This window comes from Vanrija albida (assembly GCF_041260175.1).
Source record: "Vanrija albida strain AlHP1 chromosome Unknown contig_3, whole genome shotgun sequence".
NCBI lineage: Eukaryota > Fungi > Basidiomycota > Tremellomycetes > Trichosporonales > Trichosporonaceae > Vanrija > Vanrija albida.
This window is the reverse complement of record NW_027191422.1, coordinates 2,408,024-2,422,709: the sequence shown is the minus strand read 5'-3', so window position 1 is coordinate 2,422,709 and position 14,686 is coordinate 2,408,024. Positions and strand designations below refer to the sequence as shown.

The window sequence follows — 14,686 nt, the reverse complement described above, 5'->3', positions numbered from 1 at the left end:
CCCCCTTGGGTACCGTGCAGCCTAACGCGGTTAGGATCTGTGGCGAGGCCTGATCCTGCAAGCCAAGCCGGGCCCTTTGTGTACCGCACCAAGACAGAGACCGAGACAATGGCCCAGGGCGGATTCGACGCGTTGGTACGTGTTTGGTCCCCCTGAAATGCGCCACTTTTAGCCCTGGCCCGTCCCAAAGTGGTACTGACCGTGTCGTCGGCCACGAGGCGACACCACCGCTCGCATGACCATGAATGCATAGTTGGATAGAGGTGCGCAGTGACGCTTGGCGACTTCGAGACGGTGAGAAGAAGAGCATCACAGAGCAATACGTCCACTACAAGGTACTGACAAGCTAATACATACTCATGAGCTGCTACGCCTCGCCGGGGCAGAGCGCGTATCCATCGTAACAATCTCCACATCGTCGTCGTCGTCGTCATCATCGTCGTCGTCAAAGTGCGTGTTGACGCTCCCACCGCGGATCTTCTCTCTCATGTCCTCGCACGCGCCCTCAACGCTCTCCTCGTTCAGGCTCGCGTCCGTCAGCTCGCCAATGAACCCGCTGCCAGAGTGGTAGTACCGGCACCATGCGCCGTTGGCACAGTGCCCAGTCCGCGCCCACTCGGAGCAGGGCTCAGAAGGAAGCAGATCTCGGCCGTCACGCTCGCTCGCAGGCGGCGAGGATGAGGGCCCAGATGTCGGCGTCGCCTCACGCTGGTAAAGGTACGCGTAGTCCTTGATGTTGGCATCGCTGGCGTCACGCTTGTGTCGGCGGATACTCTCGCTCGTGTCGCGCTTGTGGCGGCGCTCGCTTGCCGGGCTCGAAGTAGTTGGGGGCAGAGCCGACGCACCCTCATCGAGCACGTGGGCAAAGTGGCACGTATCGCCCAGCTTGCACCGCCCGAGCTGGAAGTGTCGGCACGGCCGGGTGCGCCATGGACGTGGCTTGTCGACAATCGGCTCGTTGTCCGGCACGACGCGGATGTGCGCAAAGTTGCACTCTTCGGCCGAGCGCTGGCACCCGAGGGTCGAGTTGAAGAACTTGCACGGAACGGTCCGGATGTTGGGGCGCGTGGCCTTGGACTTTGGCTGAGGAGGCTCGACGGAGTGCAGGCTGCAGATTCAGCGGCGACTACGCTCTGCCCACTCACTATGCACACGCTTCTCCGTGGGGGCAGTAGCCGTTCGCAAAGAACTGGCACGGACGGGTACGGTAGTACGACTTTGTCGGTGTCACGGCCGGGACATGATGGGGGCGCTGCTCATGGTGCGTAAACTTCATCCCCGCATCCTGGACCGCCCAGCCACCCGGCGTCCAGACGACGTCGGGGCCGGAGGGCGGTGGCGGTGGCCCAGGTGGTTGGGGCGGCACCATTGGTGCGGCCATGGGTGGGGGTGCCATTCCTGGTGGCATCATGACCGGCGGCTGGGGCTGGGGCTCTGGTTCGACTCCACCGACGGGCGATAGCGGCATGCCCCACGGGTAGGTCGGCGAAGCTCCATAGCCCACTGCGTCCTGCACCCCGGGTTGCCACATCATCTGCTGGGCAATCGGCGGCCAGTCCGGCGACCACATACTGGGCTGGTAGTGGTAGAATGCAGCGCTGTTCGGGCCGGGGGAGATTGGCGACATGGCCTGGGCTGCAGCCGCAGCGGCGGCCGCGGCGGCCTCGGCGTGTCCGTGGTCCCACATCTGCTCGTCGTGGTACATGTTCGAGACGGGACGTATCGGGTGAAGCTGTCGGTTATCTGGAATGTGGACGCGTTCTAGTCGTCGGTGTGGCGGGCTGCGGAGAATCGGGGCGGCGACAGTGGCCAAGGAGGGGATTGTGATCTCTGTGTCTTCGTCGACGGGCGTGAGCACCTCGTCCGCGGGCGGGGAATAAGTAAGTGCTGCGCTCCCATTGTCCGAAGGGGGCTTGCTGGAGGAGCCCGCCCTGTCGTTCACACCACGGCCGTTTGCCTTGTTCTTGTGCGTGGCTGAGGCAGCAGGGGTGCCTTGTTCGGCCGCAGCAGCTGCAAGAGCAGCCTTGTCGTGCTTTGCCGGATCGTATAGGTTGTCGAGGTCGTGAATGAACGAGCAGTAGTCACCGTATGGGCAGCTCCCTTCCGCAAAGTCCTTGCACGGGACGGCTGGGCGTCAGCTCCAGCACAACAGCACACCCACTTTTGTACTTTGCACGGCTCTTCCCCGCCGGCCCCTTGCCTCCGCCGCTCATCTTGAACACAAAGCCGACGACCTCGTCGCCCGTCGTGAGGTCCTTGACAGCGACGGCTCCTCCCGGCTCGACGGCCGACATGTCCGTGTCGACCTGTAGCGGGGTGGGCGGCTGGGTTGACTGGGCGAGCGCGAAGGTCCCGCGCGTTGGGTCCTCGCCGACCTCAGAGGACACAGTGCGTAGTCCCGTCCGCGGCGAAAGCATAGGTAGCGAGCCGACATCCACCGCCGCCTCCTTGCTGAGATTCAGTGCCTCGAGCGAGTGGACGAACCGACACGGGCGTGACGTGCATGTCAACCCCGGCGTGTGGTAATACCTGCAGAGGATGATCTGCTTCCTGCGCAAGTCGGCCGCCACCTCGCCCGTGACAGCGCTAACGAGGGCGGAGCGCTGTGCGCCCACGCCGGCGGAGGCGAGGCCGGGCGTCACGGGCGCGCTCTCTGCCACCATTTCGCCGTCGCCCATGAGGATTGCGACTGTGAGACCGCGGGGGCGGGCCGACGGCGGGGCGCTTGGGGGGGTGAGGTCTCCTGTCAAGGCCGCGTATCTCACCGAGCTGCGGAGTAACGAGCTCGCCAGCCCTCCGGTCCCCGGCCCAGCTTCCTTGCGGCCTAGAGCGGTGTCAATTGAGATGCCGCGTGCTGCTGCGGCACCTGCGAGGCGGCCAGCCGGCGCCGAGGAGGGAGTCCGGGGGGATGTGAGCGAGTTGCGCCGCTCATGCGGTGCGCCGGAGGTGAGCTTGAGCGCGCCGGGCGGCCCGCGGACCGGTGTCGGCGGTGGCGCTCTGGAATAGCCGGGTGTCCTTTGTGGGATGCGGTAGACGTCTGCTGTTGTCGGGGTTGCTTGCGCGCTGGCTACATTGGTGTTGAGCGAGACAATGTTGAGATCCGCGAGGCTTGTGCTGAGCGCTGCTGCGTCTGGCATCGGGGCAATGTCGCCCGGGGAAGACGGCGAGGCGTCGACCGGCACGTCGGCCGGGTGCTCGGCATGATGGACCGGGTCGATCGCTGGCCTGGTATGCACCTTGCGCCGGTGCTGCGCGAATGATTTGGGCTGAGGAAACACGGGGAGAGGGAGGGAGACGGACTGGGCCATGTTGTCGGAGGGCAGTGATGGCGATGGGAGCTGGGGGGTGAGCGTGCCATCACCCTTGTTATGAACTCACCGGCAGCGCAGTCTGTGTAAGACTAGGTTTATCTTGCGTCCAGTACTAGACCATAAGATAGAGTCCCGACGGGCTGGCTGTGCGTCGGCACCTCGTAGAGTGGGCGGAGGGCGAAGGGGGCGGGAGATGTCGACGAGGGCGTGAGATATAAAGCGGTGAGGGCTGGGGACAAGTCAGTTGCCTTGTGTGAGTGTTGAAGTGGGTGCGGCAGCAGCAGCTGCTGCCGCGAGCTGGCCGTCGCAGCCAAAGGAGCGCAACTGCACTGAGCGTCAAGCCTTGAGCAAGTGCTCCATTGTTCTGGCGATTCAGTTGACGGACAAGCAAGTGACCGTGTGTCGGGTCTGCGGCCTGAGCTTGCGTGCTGGCGTCGTGCGGCCTCGTGCTTTGGTCTGCCTGGTTGCTCGCGCAGGGCATCTCGCCCTGGACAATAGGACACGGACAGTGGCGTGGGAGACGACAGCTGGCCATTGTGTACGCAGACGTGCAGCTGGGCGGGGCGGGGGGACGAGGGAAGAGGGCGAGTGGCGCCGGACAGCGCCTGGACATGGATTCACAAACGCACTCGGGGTCCCCGGGAACCAGGGGTGGGTCGACCCAAGCAGTACCGCCGCTCGCACCCCACGCCACTGCTCCCTTTCGGCAGGTTGGCAGCGCCGCCGCCGGCGCCGGCACAGGGGCAGGGGCAGACGCAGGGAGGCTGCCTGGCGCTCACGGCGGCGGTGGGCTATCATCGTCATTGCGCGCAGCAGCGGCCGGAAGGATAAACCCTGCTGCGCGGAGGACACCGGCCGTGGCGCACGCCAAGAGCGCGTACTCGCGATAATGCCTCGTGCTGGAACCCGCTACGACGACGTCGTGCTGCACACTGCCGCCTTTGTCGTCTCGCCGACATTCTCCAACCGGCCAAACTCTATCGGCAGCCGAAGTGCATCGTACAACAGAGCAGTCGCCGTGGCCGACGCTAGCGCCGATGGCAAACAGCCCATACCGACAGAGCACATCTGGTCCGACCGTCGGCCCGCGTGCACCCCACATACCCCGTGCACGGCGCACCCGGATCGCACACCCACGCCCCTCAGCCATGTCTTAGAGCCCGGTGCCAAGTGCATTCGCCGGTATCAATGGTTGCCGGGGGTGGATGTATTGTTCCTGTGACCAGTGCCACACGGGTGTGCGTGGAATGTTCGGCATGAATCAAGCTCGGCGCAAGATCGCCTGTGCGCCGCGTGTGGCGGCAGCGTGCGTGCGTGCGTGCATGGGAGCATGTGCTGCACGCCGCGTCTGGCCACAATGACGCAGGCATACGGGGAGATACCTGCCGAGGTTCTTGATAGGGCGGGGCCTGAGGGGCCATGCTCGTCGTCAAAGATACCATTGGACACCGGGCCGCCCCTCTCCCGTCACGGTCAAGACGATAAACGATAATACCAATAGCACATGCTGTATAACAATCTCGTGTGTGTTTTCACTGCCGTCTCGGGCACCACCCGGTCGGCGAGCCCGGCGCACACCCAAGCCACCTGTGAACTGCCAGGTGGCTGAAGTGGCACCGGGTCGGCAATGTGGCACCAACTGACCACGGATGCTTCCAGTCCTAGAGCTATGACATTGGCTCAATGCTTCGACGAAGGCAAGGAAGACGAGGAAGGCGAGGAAAGCAGGGGCGGCGGGAAATGCTTGGAGGTGAGGAGAGCGAAGAAGGCAGGGAAGACGAGGAAGGCGAGGAAGGCGAGGAAGGTGGGGAAGGTGAGGAAGGGAGCAAGCTGTCGCAAGCAGCCAATTTCTCTCTGTCCATCTTTGCACACCCCGATCTCTCGTCTTCGTCCTTCTCTCATCCACACGTCCTTTCCCTTCCTTCATTCTGTCTGACTTCCACTTCACGCGTAACTCACCGCCCCCTCCACTTACCCCGTTGCTTACTCTTCCCCCGTACTACCTGTTCTCCTCTCTGCTCTCGTGTGTAACCCCCAATGAGCTCCGACGCCAGTTCGTCTTCCTCCAAGCGCAAGGCCCCGGTCTACACATACTGGCAACCGCACAAACGTAGTAAAGGCACTGAACCGGTGAGTTTCGGCGCACTTGTCAACCTTGTGGGCCTTCATTGACCAAGCAGAAGGCACCCGAGCGTCACCTGTCGCCTGTTTCGGTCGTCGACCTCTCGGAGACAGAGGAAGCAGGCATAAGTGGCCGACCGCGGCTCGAGGGAACCCCTGACACTGGCCAGCCCCGCTCAGCAGACGCTGCTCCTCCCTCGAATCGCCTCGGAGCCGTCATCCCGAACCTCACTCAGCGCGAACAAGACCTTCTTCTCGACTGGACGGGGTTACATCGCCTGATCGAGAAATACAAGGAAACCGGAGTGGAGGCAGACCTGGCAATCAAACACGTCCTCCCACTTGAGCGCCAACGTCGCATCTTCGGAGAAGCCTTCCCGCACGGCCACATCAGCGCGCTGTATGTCAAGAACGACTTCAGTCAGATTCGCCTCCAAGCCGAGGAGCTCACGAAGGATTTGACGTTCCCCAAGCGCGCCACCATCAAGAAGGGGATCTTTTCGGCTCTGCAGGCACTTGCCGTGACTCCCACGATCAACGATCCTGCGTGTCAGGGCGAGAAGTGCAAGCGCTACGCCTGCCTGGACAGCGGCGACAACGGCTGCACCAGCTGTCTGCTAGAGGGGAAGAAGTGCAAGCCTCACAAGACGCTCGGCTACAAGGGGATCAAGGATCTCGAGAAGGCGAACGAAGACCGCGCTCGCGCCATCCAAGAGCGGGATAGGGCGCTCCAGGAGCGCGACGGAGCAATCTCCAGCCTCGAGGAGGCCAACGAAGCCATCAAGAAGCTCAAAGAGGAGCGCACCAAGGAACTCTTTGGCATCAACCCGCTTCACGGCGTCATCGAGGTGCCCAGCAAGAACGTCGGAAGCGCAGTCACCGGCCGGGGCAAGGCGATGGAGGAGCACGGTGGGGCTTCCCCGCGCCAGGACAAGTTAGTCGAGAAGGTCAAGAGGCTCAGGGAGGAACGCGACAAGGCAATCATGGAGCGTGACAATGCTATCATGGAGCGCGACGACAAAGGCAGGATCATCAAGGGACTCCTTGCTACCGCCCGGACGAGTGTTGGGGGCAGTGGCGAGCGCGATAAGGGTGTCCGCGACCCCGAGCAAACCGACGATGAGATCAAGCGGCTGACTAGCGCCCGCGACAAAGCCCTCGAGGATCGCGACAAGGCCATCGCACAGCACAAGCTTGAGCTGCAGAATGAGCTGCGCAAGATCGAGGAACGACTCCGCGAGATCAGGGAGAACCTCAACTCGGGCGCCTGAACGAATGGATGTGCGTAACCACATGGTTGCCGCACTCCGCCACTAATCAACTCCCAAGACCGGCCCATGAGGGCAGCCACACTCGTACCATTGTATCATAAGTATCTCAAGACTTCAACTCATCATCGCCCACGGTGGCCTCAAGAAGGCCCCCCCTGCTGTAACATACCTTAATAGTGTGTGGCGCCTCCGTATCTGAAACATCATATCCCGCCAATGACCCACAATGCGCCAGAGATGGCCTGTCCGAGATGTATGTGTGCATCAAAATGTCCCGCGGCGTCGTACCGCGGCTCTAACCTGTCTACGAATGTCTTGCTTTTATGCGTATCTGACACCAACCCCACGCCTAGTCCTTACGGACCTTGTTGATCCAACGGATGCTTACAAACTTGAGTACCTCGTCGATGATGATGACCGGGAACGAGATCCACAAGACGGCCATCCACTCGTCCCAGTTGAGGGGGACGATCTGGAAGAGGTCGTTCATCCAGGGGACGTAGAGGATCATGAAGTGGAGGGCCATGGAGAGGGCAATAGCGCCGACGAGGTACGGGTTGGTCCAGACGGGGAGGGTGAAGAGCGACTCGTCCTCGGAGAGCGAGTTGCACGCGTTGAACATTTCAATCACGACGAGGATCGAGAGGGACATGGTGGTGGCGCGCTTGCCGGGCTCGCCGGCGAACATGGCGCAGTCGAGGTTGGGGAAGATGGCCGAGCACTGGTGGAAGTTTGTGAGCTCGTGGAACGTGATCTGCGGGCCGCCAGTGTAGAACATGAACCACCACGCGTAGCCAAAGACGGTGGCGGCACCGACGTAGATGCCAATGATCATGTAGCGGACAAAGAGCCAACGGCCGACGAGCGGCTCGTTGGCGTTGCGCGGCTTGGTCTTCATGATCTGGCTGTCGGGAGGGTTGAAGCCGAGGGCAGTGGCCGGGAGACCGTCTGTGACGAGGTTGACCCAGAGGAGCTGGACCGGGATGAGGGCCTCGGGCATGCCGAGCAGCACGGTGAGGAAGATGGAGACGACTTCGCCAATGTTGGACGAGATGAGGTAGCGGATGAACTGCTTGGTGTTGTTGTAGATCGCGCGGCCCTCCTCGACGGCCTTCTCGATCGTGGCAAAGTTGTCGGTGGCGAGGACCATGTCAGCCGCGAGCTTGGCAACGTCAGTGCCCGAGCCCATGGCGATACCGATGTCGGCCTTCTTAAGCGCAGGGGCGTCGTTGACACCGTCACCGGTCATGGCGACGACGAGGCCGAGGCCTTGGAGGAGGTCGACGAGCTGCTGCTTGTGGGTGGGCTCGGTACGCGAGAAGAGGCTAGCGCGCTGGACGGCAGCAACCTGCTCCTCGTGGGTGAGCGCGTCGAGCTCCTTGCCAGTGTAGCTCTTGCCAGTGAGATCCTCGTCGGGGCCAAAGACGCCGATTTCACGGCAGATGGTCTCGGCCGTGTTCTTGTTGTCGCCAGTAATGACAATGGTACGGATGCCAGCCTCACGGCACTTGGCGATCGCGTCGCGGACCTCGGGACGGGGAGGGTCGAGCATGCCAACGAGGCCAACAAAGGTCATCTCCTGCTCGAAGCGCACGTAGTCGTCCGAGCTGTTCGACTTGTAGTGTGAGACGTCGCCGTCGTTCTCGTCAATGTAGGCCAGGGCAAGGGTACGGAGACCGCGCTTGCCGTACTCGAGCTGCTTGTCGGCAAGCTGGGAGCGGAGGGCCGGGGTGAGGGGAGCCTTGCCGGAGGGAAGAATGACGGTGGTGCAGCGCTCAAGGACCGACTCGGGAGCACCCTTGACAAGCAGAGAGATGGAACCGGTGGCCTTTTGCTTTGTCAACACCGACATGGACTTGCGGTCTCTGGTGAACTCGAAGGTCAAAAGGCGCTCAATCTCCTGGTCGTAGTGGTCGTTGACGGCGGTCGCGCGGCGCAGGGGGGAGAGAGTGCCGAGCGTCTTGTTGAAACCCTCGTCTTCAGCACCGAGCTTCTCGACAAGAACCTTCATCGCAGCCTCGGTCGGCTCGCCGACGTTTTGGTACGTCTCCGAGTCCGCGTTGTAGGCAATCTTGGCGTCGTTGCAGATGGCGGAGATCGCGACGAGCTTGTCAACGGGGGCAGTGCGGACCTTGGAGCGCTCGGCGTGCTTGCCGTCGAGGGTTGTAACGCTGCCCTCGGGAGCAAAGGTCGTGCCGCCGACAGCGTACTCTGCGAGCTTGCCGCTCTCTGACTCGACAGTGAGGAAGCGAGAGACAGACATCTGGTTGGTGGTGAGGGTGCCGGTCTTGTCCGAGCAGATGACATTGGTGCAGCCGAGCGTCTCGACCGAGGGCAGGTTGCGGACGATGGCACCACGCTTCGCCATCTTCTTCGTGCCGAGGGCAAGGCAGGCGGTAATAACAGCGGCGAGACCCTCAGGAATGGCAGCGACGGCAAGGGCGACGGCAATCTTGAGGTAGTAGATGGCGCCCTTGAGCCAGCCATGGTGCGAGGGGTCGGCGAAGTGGCGGATGTTGATAAGCCAGACGGCGACACAGATGACGGAAATGACCTTGGCGAGTTGGTCTCCAAAGTCATCGAGCTTGCGCTTCAGAGGAGTCTTCTCCTCCTCCTCGTCATCCTTGGAGATGCTCTGGTGGATCTGGCCAAGCGCAGTGCGCTCGCCAGTGAGCACGACAAGAGCACGGGCGGCACCGTTGACGACCGTTGTTCCCGAGAAGAGCATGTTGGTCATGTCCTGCTTGACAGCCTTCTCATCGCGAACAGGGCCCTCGGTCTTGCCAACCGACATGGACTCGCCGGTGAGCATGGCCTGGTCGACGCGGAACGACGAGGAAGAGAATGACAGAATGAGGCAGTCGGCAGGGATCCGGTCGCCGACGTGCACCGAGACGATATCGCCGGGGACGAGCTCGGAGGCGGGGATCTTGATCAGTCGGCCGGAGCGAAGGACGTGGGCCTCGTCGGGCGAGTACTCGCGGAGCGCGTCAATCGCCTTCTCGGCGTTGGTCTCCTGGATAACGCCGACCGCGGCGTTGGCAATAAGGATCAACAGAATGACGAGGGGCTCGACAAAGGCCGTCATCCACGACGCGCCGGGCTGGTCGACATCCTCGAACAGGGCGAGGACGAACGAGACGACGGCCGAGCCGAGGAGGATGAGCACGAGCTGGTCCTGGAACTGGGCGAGGATGAGCTTGAAGAGGGACGTGGGTGCGGAGTCGGGCAGCACTGCGGGGTCAGCACGTCGTTCTGCTCGCTGCGCTCGGAGACGACTCGCCCACCGGCCGCCCTCCGACCCGCCGAGCTCTGCTCGCAAGGCATCTCGTGGTGCGCTCGCAAGATGCCGCCCACCCATATGCTCGTGAAGCGAGCAAGAAGAGTCTGCCACCAAGCCCCCTCCCCTCCGCTTCGGCTCCCTCCCGCAACCCATCACCCGCGCCTCCGGCCCCAGACTCACCATTGTCGCCGTAGAGGGCACGGTTCCGCCCCAGCTGCTCCTCTGTCAGACCCGTCTTTGCGTCGGTGCCGTAGAAGGCGAGCGCATCCTCTGGCGTATGTGTCCACGCGTTGGACAGCATGGTGAGTGGGTGCGCGATGTGCTGGCTGGTGAAGGCCTGCTGGAAGTGAATGGAAGATGTTTAAAAAGTCTGATGGGCGATGTTGCCGTCAACGCCGCGGGCCGATAAGATGAGCGGTGGAGGTTTGTGGGTCAGTGAGTGAGCACTGCCGCCGCCGCCGCTGCCAGCACGCCACTGCTGCACAACTGCCCTCCCTGGCTTAGGGGTTGCTGAGCCAGAGCGAAACGCGCGCGCGCGTCCGCGCGCTTGCGAGTCGCCGCCACGTTGACACGAGGTTTGCTGCGCACGCGCTGCCTCGTAGTACGTTTGTCATCCATGCTGCAGGCTGCAGGTAAGGTTCCTGCAAGGCCTTGAAGGGTACGCAATGCAATGCTCTGCAGAGAGTCGCCAGCCATGGCAATGCCCCCAAATGCGACAAACGTGCGGCGCCGAGGCGGCCGAGAACGGCGGAGAGCGGAGAGGGCGGCGCGCGGCGCGCGGACCGATCAAGGCACGTGGAATGAGCTCTACTTTCCCACGGTGACCACTCACCACGGATCTCACCTCCACCAGAGACTCCTAAATTTCGATCGCGGTCAAGTTCAGAGGGATGATTGTTGACACCTTAACAACAGCAACCATGTCCGAAGCCCAAGCAGTCGAGGGCAAGAAGCGCAAGAGGACCGGAAAACAGCGGGAGGAGGCCAAGCGCGCGGCGATCGAGGTGGGTGCGGGGTGGGGATAGTGCTGACGTCCAGGCCAAGCTCGAGGCCGAGGGTGCCGCGGCCGCCGCTGCTCCCGAACCGGCTCCCCCTGCGCCCGAGGTGGTGCACGAGGAGCCCACGACTGCCGAAGAGCCCAAGCCTGCCGAGGAGGGAGGAAAGAAGCGCAAGCGGACGGGAAAGCAGCGCGAGGAGGCCAAGCGGCTGGCGATCCAGGTGGGTCGTGGTCGCGGGCATCGCTGACTTCAGGCCAAGCTCGCGGCTGAGGGCGGCGCTGCGCCTGTCCCAGAACAGCCCCAGGTTGTGGAGACGGAAGCCATTGCTGCTGATAGCGCCCCTGCCGGCCCCGACTTCGCCGCCATCGAGAAACGCATCCCGCCGGTCCTGAAGAAGCTCCACCCCGTGTTCAAGGCGGCGAAGAAGATGGAGTCGATGCGCGTGATCAAGAAGGCCAAGTTCCTGCGCGGCAAGGGCGAGGAGAAGAAGGAGGAGGTTGCGGAGCTCGAGGGCCAGCTCAAGCTGCTGAACGTGAGTGTGGAGAAAGCGCATCGCTGACAGGGCAGTCGCTCCAGTTGCGCGCGGTTGCCACAGCGCATCTCTCGCAAAAGCTCAAGAAGCACCATGTGCTCAAGCGCATCGAGATTCCCTCATCCACCGCTGCCCTGCTCACCGCCGAGCCATCGATCGCTGCGTCGAGCTCAGCCGCGACACCAGAAGCCATCGCCAAGGCGGAGAACCGGCTGTGCTCGTCCAAGCCAGTGGCCGACGCGATGAAGGCGCTCGTCTCGTTCGTTATGGGCGAGCCCGGGGCTACATTGGAGGTGCGCGCCAAGGCGGCGAAGGCCCCCAAGGGGCGTGCGGTGCGCCGCGGCTCGGACGACGGCTCGGACGACGAGAGCGACGAGGATGTGGAGAGCGAGGACGAGGAGGGGCTGCCGCTTGGGCGCATCGAGGGGCTCGAGAGCGACGACGAGGTGATCGTCGAGGACCGGGCCGCGAATGACGCAGGATGGGAGAGCGGCTCCCTCGGCGGCGGCAGTGACGCCGAGGACGACGACGACGGGTGGGAGTCGGGCTCGGTGTCCGGGCTGGACGGGCGGATCGCGCCGCCCTCCGACTCGGGCGACGAGTCGGACGCGTCGAACGTGCCGCCAGCAAAGCGGACACGAGCGGAGCCAGCACCCAAGGGCAAGGCAGCGCGAGCCGACGGCAAGTCGTCCATGTTCTTGCCGTCGCTGGCGAGCGGGTTCGCGCCAGCCGGTGACGGCGACTCGGACCCAGACATGGACTACGACCCGAACGGCATCTTCGGCAGCAAGACTGCGCCGCGCAAGAACCGGCGCGGGCAGCGCGCGCGTCAGGCGTAAGTGGCGGCGGGCCGATCTGGGTAGCAGGTTACTGACGTCGCAGCATCTGGGAGAAGAAGTACGGCAAGGGCGCCAACCACGTCGTCAAGCAGCGCGAGGAGGAGGAGAAGCGCAAGCGCGGGCCGCAGGGACAGAAGCGGGATTCTGGGTGGGGTGGGCGTGGTGCGGCCGGCGCTGGTCCCGGTGCGGCCGGTGTGGCTCCTGCTCCTGCGGCGCCATCTGCGGCCCGCCCAGCGGTGCCAGCGGCTCCCAAGCCGGCCGCGGCCAAGCCCGACGAGAAGAGTCTCCACCCGTCGTGGGAGGCTGCACGCCTGCGCAAGCAGCGCGAGGCGCAGGGCGCAAAGGCGACCAAGATTGTGTTCGACTAGCGGCACCATGCATCATTGTTGATATGAAATACTCCCGTTGCCACCAAAGATCTACAATTCGACGTCGGTTGTTAAAAGTTGCTGCTGCAGCTCAACCATCCCCAACCAACACCATGACAACCCACCACCCGCGCAGGCACCCCATCATCCTGCTGACCGGCACGCCGGGCACGGGCAAGACGCTGCACTCGCAGGTGCTGGCGCTCGAGTCGGACGTGCCGCTGCAGCACCTGAACATCGGCGACATTGTCAAGCAGCACGGCCTGCACGAGGGGTGGGACGACGAGTGGCAGAGCTACACGGTCGACGAGGACCGGCTGCTCGACTACCTCGAGGAGGTGGTCAACCCGGCCGATGGGCCGGCCGAGACGGGTGAGTTGGCCGCCGAGCAGCGAGACGGGCGGGCGCGAGCCTGCCAGCACCCCGCCGCCCGAGACCTGCTCGCTGACCCCCGCTAACCCCGCAGGCTTCATCCTCGACCACCACGACCCGTCCCTCTTCCCCGAGCGCTGGGTCGACCTTGCCGTCGTGCTGCGGTGCGACAACTCTGTGCTGTACGAGCGGTTGAAGGCCCGGTGAGTGGGAGCGTCTGGACGCGGGGCAGGCGCTGACACGCCGCAGCAACTACCCCGAGAACAAGATCACCGAGAACATTACGGCCGAGATCATGATGACGGTCGTCAACGAGACGCGCGAGTCGTACGCCGAGGAGATTATCGTCGAGCTGCAGAGCGACGGCTCGGGCGGCGACAACGAGGTCGAGAACAACGTCGCCCGCATCGCGCAGTGGGCCGCGTCGTGGGAGAGCGACCGCGCCGAGGGTGTGCACGACGCGTAGTGTCGTGATTCTTGCACCTCGCCCCATCTCCCCCTGCCTCCATCTGCCTCTCCTCATCTCATCCCTAGTCGCCCGGCGTGGCGCGCCTCGGCGGCCGCCGCGGCCCATAGCCATAATAGAAGTACTATATCATGCATTCGTTACCCCGACACCAGATCTCTCCATGCTGTTGGCGCTGTGGCGCCGTGCTCGCCGCTCAGTCGCCGGGACGAGGGCGTCTATCCGTAGACGAGGCGGAAGACGTCGTTGAGGCTGCGGGGTGGGTTAGTGCTGAGTCGCCCAACCGCTGTCAGCACTTACACAAAGTAGCTGCCTCCGTCGGGAACGAGCTGCGGGTCAGTACACGCCCAGGCGGCCCACTCACGTGGAACATTTGCGAGTAGGACAGGACGTTGGCGCCGTCGTCGACGAGCAGTTGTCCGGTCACGAGCACGAGGATCGAGGCGACGCTGTCCGACGCGGGCTGTGCGTCGCGCGTAATGACCTTGTGCTGGACCTGGGCGAAGGGGAGGCCCTGGGGGTGTTAGGAGGGTCGTGAGTAGCGGAGGGGTCTGCGGGCGGCGGTGCGCTCCTCCACCCGTGCTCGTGCACGTCTTGCACCTCGCGCCATTGCCCGCCTCCGACGGCAAGACCCACCTGGAGCTGCTGGATGATGTTGGCAGTGCCCTGCAGCTGCTTGTCCTCCCACGTGAGCATCGAGTGCTCGCGCTAAGCGTCAGTAAGCACGGCGCCAGCGACAACGAACGTAGAGCGGCGCGAGGTTGGCACGGTTCGAGTCGAAGGTGCTGTAGTAGTAGTCTGTGCCGTGAGTGTCAACAAGGCGGGCCGGGGCTGCTGGGGCGCGACGGACCGGTGAACTGGGGTCAGCGATCGGCATACGGGCCACGGCCTACCTGCTTGGCGATCTCGTTGATGTCGGCCATGCTGGGCGATGTGTTTGCAGTGGGGTGGTGAGGCGGCGAGGAAGCTGATAGCGATTGCGAGCAGTGTCAACAGGCCGCTGCAGGTGCAGCGAGCAGAGGGAGCGAGGGGTGCCTGAATGACGAATGCCACGCGCGGGAATATCGGGATTATGGGCACGTGGGTGCCGCGTGGAGACCTGGAGGCCAGATTTGATTCCGAGAA

At 63.6% G+C, this 14,686-nt stretch overlaps 6 protein-coding genes across 6 annotated transcripts; 3 read left to right on the top strand and 3 right to left on the bottom strand.

Moving 5' to 3' along the window:
- Window positions 1-357: 357 nt before the first annotated feature.
- Window positions 358-3,308, bottom strand: Q8F55_004237 (uncharacterized protein; the record flags this gene model as incomplete). Its single annotated transcript, XM_069352758.1, has 3 exons — window positions 358-1,108; window positions 1,146-2,127; window positions 2,162-3,308. 3 exons carry the CDS (start codon window positions 3,306-3,308, stop codon window positions 358-360), a joined length of 2,880 nt encoding a protein of 959 aa, XP_069210176.1.
- A 2,040-nt stretch (window positions 3,309-5,348) lies between these two features.
- On the top strand, window positions 5,349-6,703 carry Q8F55_004236 (uncharacterized protein; the record flags this gene model as incomplete). Its single annotated transcript, XM_069352757.1, has 2 exons — window positions 5,349-5,441; window positions 5,492-6,703. 2 exons carry the CDS (start codon window positions 5,349-5,351, stop codon window positions 6,701-6,703), a joined length of 1,305 nt encoding a protein of 434 aa, XP_069210175.1.
- Window positions 6,704-7,052: 349 nt separating this feature from the next.
- Q8F55_004235 (uncharacterized protein) lies at window positions 7,053-10,287 on the bottom strand (the record flags this gene model as incomplete). Its single annotated transcript, XM_069352756.1, has 2 exons — window positions 7,053-9,937; window positions 10,167-10,287. The coding sequence occupies 2 exons, from the start codon at window positions 10,285-10,287 to the stop codon at window positions 7,053-7,055; spliced, it is 3,006 nt and encodes a 1,001-aa protein (XP_069210174.1).
- Window positions 10,288-10,906: 619 nt separating this feature from the next.
- irc3_1 (putative ATP-dependent helicase IRC3) lies at window positions 10,907-12,723 on the top strand (the record flags this gene model as incomplete). The annotated part of the gene is made up of 5 exons (XM_069352755.1): window positions 10,907-10,990; window positions 11,025-11,204; window positions 11,238-11,516; window positions 11,552-12,351; window positions 12,399-12,723. 5 exons carry the CDS (start codon window positions 10,907-10,909, stop codon window positions 12,721-12,723), a joined length of 1,668 nt encoding a protein of 555 aa, XP_069210173.1.
- A 113-nt stretch (window positions 12,724-12,836) lies between these two features.
- Window positions 12,837-13,561, top strand: FAP7 (factor activating pos9; the record flags this gene model as incomplete). Its single annotated transcript, XM_069352754.1, has 3 exons — window positions 12,837-13,095; window positions 13,190-13,298; window positions 13,345-13,561. The coding sequence occupies 3 exons, from the start codon at window positions 12,837-12,839 to the stop codon at window positions 13,559-13,561; spliced, it is 585 nt and encodes a 194-aa protein (XP_069210172.1).
- A 218-nt stretch (window positions 13,562-13,779) lies between these two features.
- On the bottom strand, window positions 13,780-14,484 carry NTF2 (Nuclear transport factor 2; the record flags this gene model as incomplete). The annotated part of the gene is made up of 5 exons (XM_069352753.1): window positions 13,780-13,813; window positions 13,862-13,890; window positions 13,926-14,075; window positions 14,198-14,269; window positions 14,455-14,484. The coding sequence occupies 5 exons, from the start codon at window positions 14,482-14,484 to the stop codon at window positions 13,780-13,782; spliced, it is 315 nt and encodes a 104-aa protein (XP_069210171.1).
- Between the last annotated feature and the right edge of the window lie 202 nt (window positions 14,485-14,686).